Below are 16,211 nucleotides of genomic sequence, written 5' to 3'. Positions count from 1 at the left end.
ATAACATAACATAACATAACATAACATAACATAACATAACATAACATAACATAACATAACATAACATAACATATCATAACATAACATAACATGCTGTTCAAGCAAGGTAACGACGCATGAGCAAGATAACGACGCATTTTTTGGTGCGTGCAGCCGGCTACATAGAATTATAAGACGTTATCACGTCAAAAAATAATAATAACATTAAAACAACAGGTATTATTAACAAACTTGGTTTTATTTGAAATTCTTCAAGTAAATCAAATTAATAATAATCAATAAGAAGGCATATGCAAATACAAATACGTGAATTTATATATGTACATATGCGCATATACATACACATATACGCTCACTTAAGTAGGAGAGAGCAAGATGTCGAACGTTGCCGTTCGTTTGCTTGTTTGCTTTGTCGTTCGTTCCGTTCATTCAAGGTAACGGTAATGAGCAAGGTAACGACACATGAGCAAGGTAACGGCAATGAGCAAGGTAACACTAATGAGCAAGGTAACGACACATTTTTTCGTGCGTGTAGCCTGTTAAATCGAATTATAAGACATTATCACGTCAAAAGTTATAACGCTTCAAGCGATCAGTTAAAACCAATCAAACTGAATGGTAAGTAGTTTTAACCTAAACCCATTTAAAGATTGCTTGGAATTACATATGTATGTAAGAATAATTTTAGGATAGGAGGAATAATTGTAGATAAAATTATCTCCTCAATAACCAGAGAATATACTCCAATAGAACTTATAGGTTCTGTAGAGAGGAAGATAAAATCGCCCCATAAGTGCTAGCTCTGGTGCATAAGAGCGACAAACACCTGAGTAAACATATTTTACTAGAGGGCAAATAAAATACAATAAATTATGATAAATACTACAATGTATGGAGGATATTGTGCTTAGAGAAATATTCCTAATCGCTGAAGGGGCCACAGTAGATCTTTGGGTTCAGGATGCTAAACCCCCTTATAATAATAATAATCAGATCAAAAAGTTACAATTAACAATAAATTTAAGAAACCAAATTTAGCTTACCAAAGCTAAGGTTATATAAAGAAGCTAAGAAAGGGACCTTTTCTCTTTCTGCTATGTTATGTTTAGTAGTATTCGAAAACGTTATAAAATTATATGTCAAAAACAAAATGTCATGCCAAATGCCAGTCAGCTGTTCGCACAACCAAAAAGAAAAATCGGTTTACGTGGAAGTGATCAAATATTTGCCGAAAAAACGATTACTATACTAATTTATTGTAACAACTTTGATTGTAGGGAAAAATTGTGTTTGATATAAGAATAGTAGCATAATGATTGAAATTACAGATTTACAGAGTAAGTCCAATTTGTCTACGAGTGCAAAGGCGCGCACCAATTGTCACTTAGATTTTCATGTTTATTGTATATTCCAATACATGAATAATTTAATATGTATGTTCAATTTGGCTTGGTACGTTTTATGCTCGACTGGGCGTTCATTCGCGCTTTGTTTTTCTGTTTATTACAGAAATTGGAATAGGTCTGGCTGGCTTTGGTGTCTCATTCCTATTTTTGGGTGTGCTATTTCTGTTCGATAAAGGATTGCTGGCTATTGGAAACGTGAATATTGTTGCCTAAAAACAAGCATAATTTATAGTGTTTTTTTTTTTTTGTTTTGTTTAGTTGCTCTTCCTGAGTGGTCTTGCCTGTGTAATTGGAGTACAACGTACATTTAGGTTTTTCTTTCAACGACACAAAGTTAAAGGTACCACTGCGTTTTTTGGCGGGATTTTCGTTGTACTTCTTGGTTTTCCAATGATTGGAATGATCATTGAGCTATACGGATTCTTTGTGTTATTTAGGTACAAATTACTTTGATTTTGTTTTAGTACCTTAATTTTAACTATGTCTTTGGAAATTTCAGCGGATTCTTCCCGGTGGCAGTCAACTTCTTAGGAAGAGTGCCAGTTCTAGGCTCTGTCCTAAATACACCTGTAATTCAAAAGGTAAGTAGTGGCTAATCGCAAATTGTATTGGTATTATTTCTAACTTATTTTTCAAACAAAATTGGAGATTTTGTGGTAAACAGCGACAGTTTTTAGGATTCGAAACTAATAACATTCAGAAAAAACTGCTTGTTTTCAAACATACCAACATTTGTTGTTGCTGCAGCGGTATAAACATTCCCCATACATGTACGGGGAATGCTGCTGAAGTGGCAGTCCTTGGCCGGATGTAAATCCGGGTCGTTGCGTAGAACCCACTGTCGTGGGAACGACTAACAACATTTCATGTCTGCACTGATTAACTGAAGTAATCTATATAAATCCGTTTTCAAAATAACATATTCACAGAGATTTCAATTTATTAGTTTATTTTTCTTTAATTTACACATCTCCAAATAAATCGTATCTTGTTTAACATTAAATAAAAATGACGCACTTAACGTTTCAATGGTCTTTTGTCCATTCTTCGCGTTCTTCACGTTCTTTAACCACCTCCTTTAAGTAGGGTTCCAGATATTTAACGTCCTCTTCATATTTGGTCCATTGCTCTTTGGGCAAAAGTGTTTTCGTCATGGACAAATGTAGAGCGCGCATAATACGATAATTACGTTCATCATACAATTTGCGGGGTAGACGTCGCACAGCCTCTTTTACGTCCTCGTTCTCGTAGAGACAATCATCACGGTGTAGACCTATTTGAGTTGGTTTGTGAATATAGTGCCGGGGGTATTGCGTATGCAATTGCAGGTTAGTTATTGAGCAACAAATTTATTCTAGTCATTATTTGACATTACTCACCATATTGATTGAAACCAGACAAGTTGTACGCCCATTTACCCAAGTTTGCTGAAAAATAGATAATAAATTGTTATTTAGTGCCAGAATTATAGACCTAATTTACGTAATCAAATGGTCGCCCCTGGTTTTATATATTTTTTATAAGTTACAGTTATCAAATAATTTTTTGAGCACTGAACAACTAATGGGTACTTACAGAAGACCAAGGGACCTTTCCTGGCAACGTATCCCGACATTTCGCACGAATTTAGAGATTTCCACAAATCTTCTTCAGACGAGCTTATAGGACTCTGAAATAAATTAGAATATGTTGGTGCGCTAGCGCTGTTTCACTCACTCACTTGTATAAGCAACGTGTGACAACTGACAGTAAAAGTTGCTATTTGTCAGATAATCGGTAGTAGATTGAGTGCAGGGTTGTAATTTTTGAGTTTGGAATGTACTAATTACATTTAATATACTTTAATTTTATTTACGTCCTTTAACTTTTTTATTCTTTTCTTATAGCTTGTACAAAAACTCGGTGGGGACGCAAATCGAACGACGGTATAGTAGAACTCCAATAATCTCTGCTAAGGATAATTTTAATATAGTTTATTCATCCGTGAGCTTAAATTTAAAGAGCGTTTTTGTATAAAAATATCCAGTAAGTTGATTTGTATTTTTTTAAGCATTATTTGGGAATAATTATAGTCACGATAAGGTTTATTCTTAAAAGTGTCCTTCATATTGGGAAATTGGGGACCGGATTATAACTCCAATTATAGAATACGTGCCTCCCTGCGTATTTATAGATATTTGCCATTGAAAACATACTTGTGTTATATGTACATAGCTACGATTAGTTAAATACCATGTTTAATATATTCCTTTAATATTATATATAAAATGTAAATCGAATTTTATTTAAAATTTCTTAAGTTTTAAATATTATTTTTATCGATACACATTTTTCCATGTATCAAGAAATACAAACATCGTTAAAATGTTCCTCTAAGCATGCGATTGAACGCATTTTTAATTGACATCCGATCATCTGCTTTCACCTCTTCCAGGATTCTACCTTCACATGAAAACACCCGATTCAAAGGCGATTTTTGTATGTTTAATTCGAAAACGTACATATGTATTTCTGTAGTTTCTGGCTGCAACAAAGGTGATGGCGAATGGGGTATATGAGCGAGGTATATACTCTCTGTCAAAAAATGAGGCAAATAAAACCGATGCAATATTTAAAAAAATGTTTTTAACTTACCCATATCGTAAAATTGACCAATAGTCCATTTGAGTAGCCTTTGAAGAGGGAAATCTAAGAGATTTCGACGTAATACTTGAACGAGTAAATTAACTAGATAAATACAAAGCCGTAACTGCAAAAAAAAATAATAATTTTATAAATATATTAGGTAAACAATTTTATAAGCTGAGGAAACTTACAGACGTAAATACTACATAATAGACCAATACAGTTGGAAAAAGGAAGAGTAGTGCTGTAAAGAATATAGTTGCAAGGTATAGCTGGCGGGTGACGTAATTATGTGACTCTACGCGATCTGAAGGTAAAATATAGTATTTTAATTTTTGTTACAAAATATGGCTGACAAATATTTACTTTTAAGTACATTGTAACGTTTCCCCAGCATCACCTTCCAGAGCACTTGAATGCCTTTGATTTCCACCTTATACAATCTAATATAATAAGTATTTAAGTTATTATTATTTGTGATTAAAATAAACTGGTGACTTACACTGCTGTATATATATAAAAGCAATGTGCATGTAGACCGATTATGGATATCAAAACTGGTAACGAGGCCAATTGGAAAGACAATCCAATTAAACCAAGTAATGCAATTGGAACGAAAAGTTGAAGCACGATCGGCTCAATCAGATCTGGAATGATCAGAATGACGACATTATTTAGTAATCAATAATGCAATATTTGTAATCTATGTAATTACCCAAGAATTTGGCCCACAAATCGATATGATAATTAAAACAGTCGAGCAAAAAATTGTTAAGGTGCTCATTCAGTTTTAAGCCAATCGGACTACCTTTGAGCGATCGTAACAACAAACGTAGCTTTCGTATAACCAACTGAAATAAAAAAAAACGTTTTTTTACATAACATGTAAACATTATTTTCATAGTATTGTAGAAATACACAAATCCCTCACATGCGATGTTGTAAGCAGATAATCACCAGGATGAGAAACGTAGAAGAGTAGAAACAGCATTACACCAACTCCGAGTATTTTGTCCACTGTAATATTGAGTTTACGTTTTCTGAAAAGATTGAATTGTGTAAGTAAACAAAAATTAGTTCACCGGTACTGATAATTTCAACCACTATATCAACCCACCCAGAATCTCGGTACTTTCGCCATTCCAAATAGTGTTCGTACATACATGTATTTCGTAATAAAGGCAAGAGCGTTCGGGACTCAAACAAAAGGATTAATGTATGTGTGATTAGATTAGGCAGGAAAAAGAGCATATTTTTAAAAATACTAACTAAAGTATTTTTATGCGTTTTACTGTTTTCTCGCCGATGTTCACTCAATAAACTACACAACATATCTACATCATTATTCTGATCACTCCCACAGTCACCATGTCCGCCAGATACACTATGTCTGGTATTATGTGTCCCAGTGGCTATGTTTTTGGCGCTATATTCATACAGCTGTAACATCTTTGGCACATCATAAAGGAAGACATTTGCCTGTTTGGTATCCGCCGGTTTTATACTCAATTTGAGCAAATAAATGTTTGGGGTATCTTCGTCATAGGCGAAGCTAAGAGCAACATCGCGGTTTTGCACTCTTGAAGTTTGACCGGCACGAAAAATATATCCTAAGTGACGCAGATTTTTGGTGGTAACCTCTGTTTGGCTGCTGCTTTCATAACTTCGATGCGCAATAATAAAGTATGAAACGGCATTGTTTTCGTTGATCTGTATTTCTCCATAGATATCACAGTTTTCTTTGGCATGGAATAGAAAATTGGGCAGGAAGATTTTCACGCTCATAGCTCATCACAATTTGCCTAATGGTAAACAGCAAACAGCAAACAAATAAAACGAATACAGCTGATTTCTAAAAGTGCTGCCACATGTTAATATGGTTATTACACACTGTAGTGCAAATGAAAATGTTGGTGAAAAAAGTCGATAGGGGTAATAATCGGTGCGTAACAATCCGAAAGAGCGCAGTGAAAGTTTTTAACCGAAGTTTATTTCCATCACACAGTTTGTGCCTACTTTTCTGCCATAGAATTATTGATATATATTAATTAATATTATTTAGCAGAATATCTTGCTGAAAATGGCAAGAATGCAGTGCAATTAGTGTTTATTGACAATTTGGTGTGTTACTGTTTGGTTCCATTATTTTCTCAGTAAATAGCTGTAGTGATCGATATCTCGTAAAGTATCGATCAACCAGTTTAAAGTTTATGCTCGTTGTCAAGCCAACATTTCACTAAAAAAGTTCTTTTGCTGTGTTTTTGTTTTTTCCATTCAGTTGTGTGTTACAGGGTGTTAACAAAGGAAGTCAACAAAAAACATTCGGTACATTTTACAGTTTTTTTTTTGGTGAAGGCGAAAATGCAAACCGAGTCGTTGATATGGTGAATGGTGTGTATGGTGCCGATATTGTAACTGCTAATTACGGTTTTATTGATTCCGTTCAGGCTTTTTTGATGTTAAAGAAAATGTCGATGTATATATTTTATCGACATTTTCCGATGATTTTATCGGCCCTTTTCCGTGGAACTATTATTTAACAAAGTTCCAATACTCTAAACGGTGTCGGTGTTTCCATACAATCGTTAGTATTTAACTCTTTTGACAAATACTCATACGGAAATGATTGCTGATCCATTGATATATAAAAGGAACGACCCAGATTTAAATACGGCTTAGAACTGTCACTCCAGTATTCTCCAGATATAATGTTACAACAATAGGGTATCTTGGTGCCGATCCGGATGGTTCAGCGAAATCATAATTTGAACCGTATTTTGAAACTGATCATAAGACACCCTACCTAATCTTGCTTTGAACCCAACCAAAGAGTACTGCTATCATGTACTTAGAGTGTAGTAGTCACATGGGTATTTAAAAAAAAAGACAGTTTGGAAGCAGAATTCCGTTATAATAACAATGCACACACGCTGGTTTTTATCGATTATATCATTAATGTAATACTTCTCGCCTATCTAAGTTACAGAGACCGTGCCATAATGATATTCATAATACTGCAAGGCATCTAGAAAAACTGCCGATAGACCAAAAAATTAAATATTGTTTTCGATACAAAGACAAAGAACGTATATTGGGGTGTTTTTGAAGTTTAAAAAGCGATAACTATTTATAAAACACAAAGTACAATTGAACTTATTTTTAAAATTCACGTCGATGATATTTGTCCGGATCAAAGTAGGAAGTCACTACAACGCGATCACTGAATTTACGTCCCGTTAGCGCTTGCTGTGCCTTTTGACAATCCATAACTGAATTGAATTCGACAAATACTTTACCACAACCAGGCACATCAACGCCTTCGATGGGTCGCGGTATTTCAACACTGCGAACAACTCCATATTTATTGCATTCGTCTTTGATATCCTCCAAAATATCTTCATATTCATCTTCGTCGCGTAACTCATCGGGTGTGACCATATTCAACAAGCAAAGAACTTCGGTTGGTGGCCCAGAATTTACGACGAGACTTGATAGACCAGGCACCTTAATAGAAGCTTTGTTAATTTATTGAATTTAGTGAATTATGCATAAAGTTTCTCTTACCTGGATGGTGACAGGTGCCACAGCAGTGGAATTAGTTTGCGAATTCTTTGCACCAACACTCGCGCGTTGTACTATTAGTTTTTTGTCTCCCAACTGCATACCGTTTAAGCCAGCAATAGCCTATGGGAAAAGGAAAGCGCACGTACTTTTATTTTTACGAAAGAAGCAGTGAATGCAGATCTTACTTGGTCTGTAACGCTCAAATCTACATATTCACAAAACGCATATCCTTTGCTCAACCCCGTTGCAGCATCCTTCACCAAATTGAAAGCACGCAACTGCCCGAAGGATAGTAGCAACTCCTTAACCTGTTAAATAGTGAATGAGTGGTTTTATTTTATATGCAGTTTAGGCAAAAGCGAAGGTAAATATTGGCAGACGGCACAACTCATGAAATGTTTTTAAAGGCATTGCTAAAAAATTAATTAGTAAAAATTTTGAATCTATTATGACCACATGCCGCACAAATTCTAAGAATATTCACATTTTATGAGGTGTAGACTCGCCATTACTTTCAATTTTATTTGTGAATTTACTTTAAATGTTTTCCTATTTCATAGCCCTATGTCTTTCTCAATAAAATTGAGATTTTATATCCCCTTATTGGGCATGCCAAGAATGCAGTTGAGAAAAAATGTAAGATTTATTGAACTTGCCTTTCATCATTTTGTGTTAAAATTTTTCATTGAAAATTCATTGCAAATGTAACTCCACGATTTTTTATATCATATAACTGCATAATTGAATTACGATGCTTGTAGAGAAGCGTTGAGCAGCGCGGCTCAAACTAATCTACAATTACACAATTGGGAAAAGTAATCAGTATGAATTTGGAAGAAAGTTATTAAATAGCTTATACAGAAATATTTACGGCAAACAAAAAAAAAATGCTGAAAGAAATTTTAAGCTGAAAAAAGAATTGTCCTAAAACGCTGAAATAAAAAGAACATTGAAAAAAGTGAACCAAAAAGCGAATTTGGGAAATGCCAGACATGTTTGCTGTTTTTGTTAAAGATTTTGGGCAATTTTTTGCACTCGTCACTTCGTTTTATACATTAATTTGGCTCTGCTTTAAAAATAACTGAGTTCATGAAATATCAAGTAGAGAAAATTTTGTATTGCTGAAAATTTCTTAACATGCCAAAGAAGAATACAACAGCACCAACGTTGGAAGAAATTTAAATATCTCTTTCCTGTTTTCTCTCTGTTTTTTTCCTGAAACAAGTGCTTTGATAAACAGTTTAAATAAAAGCCTCATTCCTTGAATATGATTTAAAAATACGCACCTGATCGTCACTTAAGTAGTTGGGTAGACCCCCAATGAATATTTTGTGTGGTGAATCTGGAACTACCGTAGATATGACGCCAGGTGATACTGAAATTACAAAAGAAAACAAATGATTTTAAATTCCTCTGAAACAAATTAAGCCTATCGTTAATTCACCTGCCGCTTTAATGGTAGGCTCGTCTGTCATGCCTGGCATAGGTTGGTAATCGTGCGGTCGTCGAATTTTAAGGCTTTGTCCTTGAAGGTTTATGCCATCGAAGGCCATTGCTTGAGTCGTCTCGTCAATGGAGCGAAACTCCAGAAAAGCAAAGTTTTTGTCTAAATTTATCTGACATGCAAGTACTGGATTGCCCTCCGCCTGTGCCAAGCCTATTAAATGCATTTGCTGATTGAAGAAATCCATCATTTCTTCTTCGGTTATACCGAAAGGAATATTGCCTACGTATAGACGTCGAGCTTGCCGCGTTATAGTTGAGCCCACTACAGGTACTGCAGCCTGAGGGGTATCGGGTATAACACTTGCTGGTATTTGGCCAGAGGCCTGCAAAGCTTTGTATTGCGTTGGTGTTATATGTTCATATCCTGGCGGTGGTACATCCCAATAAAGTGAGGGTTTACGTCTCCTTATACGATGCCGCGAGCGATCTCGGTGACGCGAACGTGAACGACTGCGCGAGCGATGTCGATCTCGGCGTCCACGGTCTCGATCTGAAAAGAAGTTTCTTTAAATGTTCGCGTATGAGAATTCGGACTCTGCCTTACCATGATAGCCCATTTCCTTGCTTTTTTTAATTACTTATCCAATAAAGCGGTAGACTTGTAATTTAACTTTCTTTAATGACAATTATTATTTTTCGTAATCGATCTTTGACAAATTCCGAAATGCTCTTGTTTATGTTTTATTTGCTCTGCTGCGACCAAAGTCCGTAAAGTGTATAATTTGGGTTTATTTGATTACGATTGGCAAGTAATCCCACAAGTTAAATTACTAGAAATTAAATTTTTTTGCGCAAATTACTACCACTTTACTATTTACTGTATTCTTCATTAATTGGGAATGTATTTTTTAGTTACGTTATAGAGTGTTTACATTAGCCGATAAGCGATTAGTTGACGGAAAAGTTGAGTGAGAAGTATAATGTGAAAAAGTTGCCTACTTGTTTATATGTATGAGGCGATTTTCTGTCGGGTAGGAATTAGCTATATAGTAATTGACATGAAGTTAAAACGCGAGATAATAACACAATGCACTTAACATTCCAAAAATGTTGTTATATTGATTTTAATCAATTTGTTATAAATTATATCAATAGCAATCGTAAACATAGCTACTCACTACAATCTTAAGGCGAATTAAAAACTGAGGGTGCCGTCTTCCCAAACCAGTTACATTATTTTTCGCGATTTTGACAAGTCTGACTTCAGGCCCCTTACTGGTACAAAATAAACGAATATACATAAAAAAGGAGGGAAAAATTACATGTTTGTGAAAATATTGTGATTTGTGAGATTTGAACTAAATAAACTAATGAAAACGAAGTGCTGCGTGTTAAATTGTGAAAGCACAAATTAATATAATGCCTATGTACAAATGTAGTTTTTTTGGGTTTTATGCGTGTAATTTCTTGTGCTTGATTGTTTCCATTCCTTTCCTTGCACTTTCTCTTCACAAACAACTAATTTCCTTTCTTTTTGTTCGTTTATTCATGGGCCTGACGACAGAGGTATTACCCCTATGTATTTCCTCTTGTCAGAAAGCAACGCAGCGCCCCCTGGGGCTGGGCTCTGGGTACCTTAAGCTTCATTGTGAATAGGACGACCTCTGTCTTGGAGGATTTACTGAGAGGCCGCAATTCACGGCCCAATTGACAGCGGCGTTTATGCAACACTGCATTAACTCAACTCTTACACAATATCCAAAACTTTTTTCTAATAATAAGTGCTACGCCGTGTGCGTAAGCAATCATCCGGTAGCCTCTTATCATTATCTCTTCCGGCAAGTCATTGGCAACAAAATTCCAGAGTAACGGGGAGAGAACACCACCTAGCGGATTGCGTCTGCACGCGTAGAGAAGCGCCGCCTCTGTGACGACCGTTATGACGTTAAGTATTCTATAGACAAACCTGATAAGGCCGGTTCCGATCACAGTTCGTTCAGAGACTTGGTGATTGCCTTCGCGCCTAGTGCGAACTCTTTCTTCAGTAATATTATACAAGGAGAATTCTATTGATCTGTCGTGTAAGCGTGCCAGGTGAGCGACAAACGTTCTCGATGAATTTCATTTCTTTTGTGTAAGTTATTCAGCTTTGGAAGGGTTTTCAGCAAGAAGTATAAATTTTGACTGGCCTGAAATCCTTAGGCGGCACGTGGGAGCTCTTACCTACATTGAGTATAATAACTACTCTCACAGATCTTCACGATCTTAGGCAGGTCGTATAAATAAGGAGCAGCCAACGACGCGATATCCCCGAAGATTTCTGTAATTGAAGGGTTTGAAAGAGCCAAATGCCTAGGTCAGGCGGCACTTATCCAGCAAGTAGCTAAAGGTGCGAAAAGGGCTCTTCCTCAGCTGGTATTGCTAGAAAGCGGTCTAGTCGAAAAATGAGTGTTGAGAAGTAACTTTAGTGATTCCTCGCCGTTCGCCGTCCAATGACCAAATTCCTCTCAAGTAGCCCATGGACGTGGAATTTACTGTCTCGTGCATTCATAACAATTCTTCACGTTTTTGGTAAAAAATTCCATTAGTACCTATTGGCTTTCCTAATTTCGGAATTATAGATCCGTTGTCCTATGATGAAGGAGACTTAATTCTGCAATATATGATGTACCTACTATAACAGTGCGGAAAAAGTCAGAGTGAAGTTCAGCACGTTTTTGCTCGTGCACGAGGTAATTAATTGGGATTCTTACTCCTGTTGCATATAAACAAGCTTTTCTTTAAAATGAAATCAAAAAGTGATTCACTTCTTGCATTAATATCCGTATTTTGGCAGTTGTTTGAACTAGTTTGAATATTAATTAAACTCAATATCTCAAAAATTCACAAGAATGATAGAATACAAGACTGCGTCTTCCGTGAAGAGGAAGAGTAGGCGAAAGCAATAGAAGTCGCCAAGTCCAAGTATTCATACACAAACACACCCACTTTCTTACCACGACGTCATCCGCATAACATTGCACAAAAACTGCATTTGGAGGCCTCAATACACGGCACTTCATTTCCATTACTTTGTTTAATTTAAATCTTCAAACAAGCCATTCACTGAAGTGAGACAAAGTAATTTCCCTTCCCTTGCTTGTCTTGTCTGTGTTATTTTATATTTTATTTTATATATGGTCCAATCGTTGGTTGCCAAAATCGCGTGAAATAAAGTAACGGTTTTCAGAAGGTGCCACTTTTGATATTCCATTCGTCTTGAAAATGTAACAAGTGGCAGCATTGTAGTCGAATTTCGCCGCATCAAAATATATCTGTTTCGCTTGTTTTCGCTTCACGGTTCCAATCAGCGTCTGTCAAAAAATTCAATCAAAGGTTTTTCACTTGTGTGCAACGTAAAATAATTTACACATTTTTCATAAATCTACAATTAAATATTATTGATAACTTAATTTAAAAGCGTTTAAGCACGGAATAATTTAGAAGTCACTTGCATAAAATTAATATTCTATTTTAAAATGGGTTCCGAAGGTAAGTGCTTCAGAGATTTTGATGCGTGAGAACGCGTGCCGCTAAGCAAAAATGTGTATAAATTTTGCAGACCGTGATAGGCGCCGCCATAGATCGCGTTCAAGAGATCGCGAACGCGAGCGAGATTATCGTCGTTCGCGTTCCCGCGATCGTAAACGCGAAGCTGGTGGTGGTGGTGGACGTGACCGGCACACCCGTTCCCGACGAAGAAAACCATCATTGTATTGGGATGTACCGCCACCTGGTTTTGAGCACATTACACCGATGCAATATAAAGCTATGCAAGCAGCGGGCCAGATACCGGCAAACGCAGTACCCGAAATTCCACAAGCCGCTGTGCCAGTAGTGGGCTCAACTATAACACGACAGGCGCGACGACTTTACGTTGGCAATATACCATTTGGTGTTACAGAAGATGAGATGATGGAGTTCTTTAACCAACAAATGCACTTAACGGGTCTGGCGCAAGCAGCTGGAAGTCCCGTATTGGCGTGCCAGATAAACTTGGATAAGAATTTCGCTTTCTTAGAATTTCGTTCAACAGATGAAACTACACAGGCAATGGCATTCGATGGCATAAACTTTAAGGGGCAGAGTTTGAAGATAAGACGTCCTCATGATTACCAACCCATGCCCGGTGTAGCTGATGCGCCACCTTTAACGGCCCCAGTTGGTAATTTAAAGCTAATGCTTTGCCAAGGAAAAAAAGTAAATATTTTCATTTAATTTTTTTTTTTGTTTTTTGCAGCCAATGGTGTTATTTCCACTGTTGTGCCAGATTCTCCGCACAAAATATTCATTGGTGGCTTGCCAAATTATTTGAATGAAGAGCAGGTAAGTTGGTCGATAGCTGTATTTTGCTCAAATATCCAGAATAATGTAAATGTAAAGTTTTTTGCCACAGTTTATTAAGGCACAGTGATGAGGGAGTGCGGATACGGGCGTACATGAATTCCGAAGAAAGAGATCTTTCAAATTTTATTTAATTTTTCCCCCCTGTAGCAATTTAGGCGCATCCAGACTATCAATACGGTTGCAGTCAAGCAGCGCGCCATAAATTCAAAATTAGTTATCATTTGAACTCCTCTTTCAGCTTAAATTTCAGCGCATTCAGCGATTTTCAGCTTCGGTTTTCAATTTTCAGCTCCAAATTTAAATTTTCAGATCTTCTTACAGCTTCATTTTCAGCTCGAGTCTAAGCGACGTATTTTAACGTAAATTAACTTTAAGCTAGAGATTTGTTTAAAACATTTGGGCTCATTTTACCACTTTTATATTACCTACCTAGATTTGTTGTCGAAACTTGTATTAATTTTGTTTTTGATTGTTTGGTTATTGTAGCTTAGGTTGCATCCTACACCACAGCAACAAGCACACGTACTCGTTCGTATTCGCTTTTGTTGCAGTTGCATCGACCATGCCCACTGCATCCACCTGAAAAACACACATCTTTTGTTGCGTGTACAATTAATTGCGAGTACAATATGCGGTGTGAGAAACTAAGTGCGTGCGTGTCGATGCAGTGAACTTGTAATGCATGCAAATGTCGATGTAAAAGGCAAGTTTATTAAAATTGACAACAAATGCCATTTGAAAAAATCTCTACAGGAACTTTTCAGAAATACCTACTAAGCAAAATCAACCAATCAATGCCAACAATTTCGTTTAGCCTATCCCAATGTTATTTTGTTTTAGGTGGTGGAAGGACATGCGTTCCCGTTAATGCGTGACATAATTTCGATGTGGAATAGCAATAGCTCTTTTATGACAATTAAATGTTCAAAGTTCGCAGTTTTTAACATTAAACATATTTTTGCCTTTTCATATGACATCAATAACATTAACAATAAATTTGTCATGATTTTCAAAATTTCAACAGGTTAAAGAGTTATTGCTCTCATTTGGACAATTGCGTGCTTTTAACTTGGTAAAGGATGCCGCCACTGGCTTGAGCAAAGGTTACGCATTCTCCGAATATGTTGACCACAGCATAACAGATCAGGTAAAATCATGAAATTAAAACAAACAAACAAAAAAAAAAACAATTTTCCTAAATTTTCATGTTACCTCCTTAGGCTATTGCTGGTCTAAATGGCATGCAATTGGGCGATAAGAAGTTGATAGTGCAAAGAGCTAGTGTAGGTGCTAAGAATGCACAAAGTAATTCCACCACAGCTGCGCCGGTGATGATACAAGTGCCTGGCCTTTCTATGGTCGGCACCTCGGGTCCACCCACCGAAGTTCTTTGCTTGTTGAATATGGTCACACCCGATGAGTTGCGCGACGAAGAAGAATATGAAGATATTTTGGAGGATATCAAAGAGGAGTGTAATAAATATGGAGTTGTGCGCAGTGTCGAGATACCACGACCCATCGAGGGCGTTGATGTGCCCGGTTGTGGTAAAGTATTTGTCGAATTCAATTCGGTTATGGATTGTCAAAAGGCACAGCAAGCGCTAACCGGACGTAAATTCAGTGATCGCGTTGTAGTGACTTCCTACTTTGATCCGGACAAATATCATCGACGCGAATTTTAAAATGATTTGTGGTATGTCAAACCACTTCAACGTATTTCCGATTATATTATCATGAATCTAGTTTCTAAAAATGCCATAAGGTTTGGACTCTCGTCACCGCACACACTCGTGATCACAATTATTTGGCTTTGACGCATCTTGTTTTAAATTACATTTACTTAAAGTAAACGTTGTAATAAGAAATTTAAATACTAAACTTTTACTATTACGCCTCTACATTTTCAAATACGACGAGTTGGCGTGTCAAATGTATCAAGATTCAAAATGGCGGGATTTAATAAAGACGAGAATTTTGGCAATTCGTATCCACCTACATCAACAAATGCTTTCTATGGATTAAATTATTTCAAGGTATTATTAAGACTTTAAAGTGGAGACAATGAATATCTTTACAAAAAAAAAAAAAATCATTTGGGTTACAACAAGAGTTTGCAGAGAAGGCCTCTACACCATCTTCATGACTAGGGAAATTATTGGGCGAAAAGAGACCAAAAACTGCGTATATATTTATTATTTATTTATTGAATTAAATGCATAATAAATTATAAAGTTTAATTGTTAGGCTAGCTACCAGGGCTATTGGCTACCTCACAAGGGTTTCCAATATGTCCATGGCCCATCTCATAATTCCTGACAAGTGGAAATCAGGGAGAGTGGTTCCGCTACTGAAACCTGGGAAACCCGCCAGCTAAGGGGATTCTTATCGGCCGATAACTCTCCTTTCCCCAGTGGTGAAGACTCTTGAAGCCCTTCTATTTGCACTCTATACGAAACACCTGACCCCAGCCTCACACCAGCATGGCTTCCGAAGAGTGCACAGTACCACTACGGCACTCACAGTAATTAACACCCAGGCAAACCGCGGGCTCAACCAAAACTGCCCCTGCGAGAGGACTGCCTTAGTAGCGTTGGACCGACACTGTCAGCCACGCCACGCTACTAGATGATATTTTGCAGTCAACACTTCCGCCAGGGCTGGAGAGGTGGACCGTGAGCTCCCTGGAGTTCCGCAGCGTGCTGTCCTTTCACCCTTGCTTTTCAACTTCTGTATCTTGAAACTGCGCTAGCCACCAGAGGGAGTCCCCCTGGATTCCACGCCGAC

General features: G+C 36.9%; 5 protein-coding genes across 8 annotated transcripts; 2 read left to right on the top strand and 3 right to left on the bottom strand.

The window, feature by feature from the left end:
• The first annotated feature begins 1,157 nt into the window (after positions 1–1,157).
• Positions 1,158–3,956, top strand: LOC129238963 (vesicle transport protein GOT1B). Of its 4 annotated transcripts, none has more exons than XR_008581814.1 (6): positions 1,158–1,337; positions 1,510–1,601; positions 1,665–1,843; positions 1,906–1,987; positions 3,293–3,431; positions 3,841–3,956. XR_008581814.1 is itself a non-coding variant. In XM_054874211.1 (6 exons), exons 1-6 carry the CDS (start codon positions 1,313–1,315, stop codon positions 3,856–3,858), a joined length of 435 nt encoding a protein of 144 aa, XP_054730186.1. In that variant the 5' UTR covers positions 1,158–1,312; the 3' UTR covers positions 3,859–3,950. The 4 variants fall into 4 exon arrangements, 2 of the variants coding, with proteins under 2 accessions (XP_054730186.1, XP_054730187.1); XR_008581815.1 differs by lacking the exon at positions 3,841–3,956 and adding an exon at positions 3,504–3,788; XM_054874211.1 differs by having other exon boundaries at positions 3,293–3,331; positions 3,841–3,950.
• On the bottom strand, positions 2,339–3,143 carry LOC129238964 (cytochrome b-c1 complex subunit 7). Its single transcript, XM_054874213.1, has 3 exons — positions 2,982–3,143; positions 2,786–2,833; positions 2,339–2,679 (listed from the first exon to the last, which is right to left on the bottom strand). The coding sequence occupies exons 1-3, from the start codon at positions 3,019–3,021 to the stop codon at positions 2,432–2,434; spliced, it is 336 nt and encodes a 111-aa protein (XP_054730188.1). The 5' UTR covers positions 3,022–3,143; the 3' UTR covers positions 2,339–2,431.
• Positions 3,643–5,870, bottom strand: LOC129238960 (uncharacterized). Its single transcript, XM_054874207.1, has 8 exons — positions 5,149–5,870; positions 4,963–5,071; positions 4,747–4,882; positions 4,534–4,678; positions 4,398–4,474; positions 4,223–4,338; positions 4,041–4,155; positions 3,643–3,980 (listed from the first exon to the last, which is right to left on the bottom strand). Exons 1-8 carry the CDS (start codon positions 5,814–5,816, stop codon positions 3,766–3,768), a joined length of 1,581 nt encoding a protein of 526 aa, XP_054730182.1. The 5' UTR covers positions 5,817–5,870; the 3' UTR covers positions 3,643–3,765.
• A 1,252-nt stretch (positions 5,871–7,122) lies between these two features.
• LOC129238962 (splicing factor U2AF 50 kDa subunit) lies at positions 7,123–10,215 on the bottom strand. The gene is made up of 6 exons (XM_054874210.1): positions 9,646–10,215; positions 9,040–9,591; positions 8,882–8,970; positions 7,781–7,903; positions 7,596–7,715; positions 7,123–7,535 (listed from the first exon to the last, which is right to left on the bottom strand). Exons 1-6 carry the CDS (start codon positions 9,656–9,658, stop codon positions 7,191–7,193), a joined length of 1,242 nt encoding a protein of 413 aa, XP_054730185.1. The 5' UTR covers positions 9,659–10,215; the 3' UTR covers positions 7,123–7,190.
• A 2,179-nt stretch (positions 10,216–12,394) lies between these two features.
• LOC129238961 (splicing factor U2AF 50 kDa subunit-like) lies at positions 12,395–15,432 on the top strand. Its single transcript, XM_054874208.1, has 5 exons — positions 12,395–12,572; positions 12,643–13,245; positions 13,321–13,406; positions 14,452–14,574; positions 14,648–15,432. Exons 1-5 carry the CDS (start codon positions 12,560–12,562, stop codon positions 15,107–15,109), a joined length of 1,287 nt encoding a protein of 428 aa, XP_054730183.1. The 5' UTR covers positions 12,395–12,559; the 3' UTR covers positions 15,110–15,432.
• The last annotated feature ends 779 nt before the right edge of the window (positions 15,433–16,211 follow it).

Source organism: Anastrepha obliqua, chromosome 2, assembly GCF_027943255.1.
Source record: "Anastrepha obliqua isolate idAnaObli1 chromosome 2, idAnaObli1_1.0, whole genome shotgun sequence".
NCBI classification, from domain to species: domain Eukaryota; kingdom Metazoa; phylum Arthropoda; class Insecta; order Diptera; family Tephritidae; genus Anastrepha; species Anastrepha obliqua.
The sequence above is the reverse complement of the archived record's forward strand: the minus strand, read 5'-3'. Positions and strand labels throughout refer to the sequence as shown.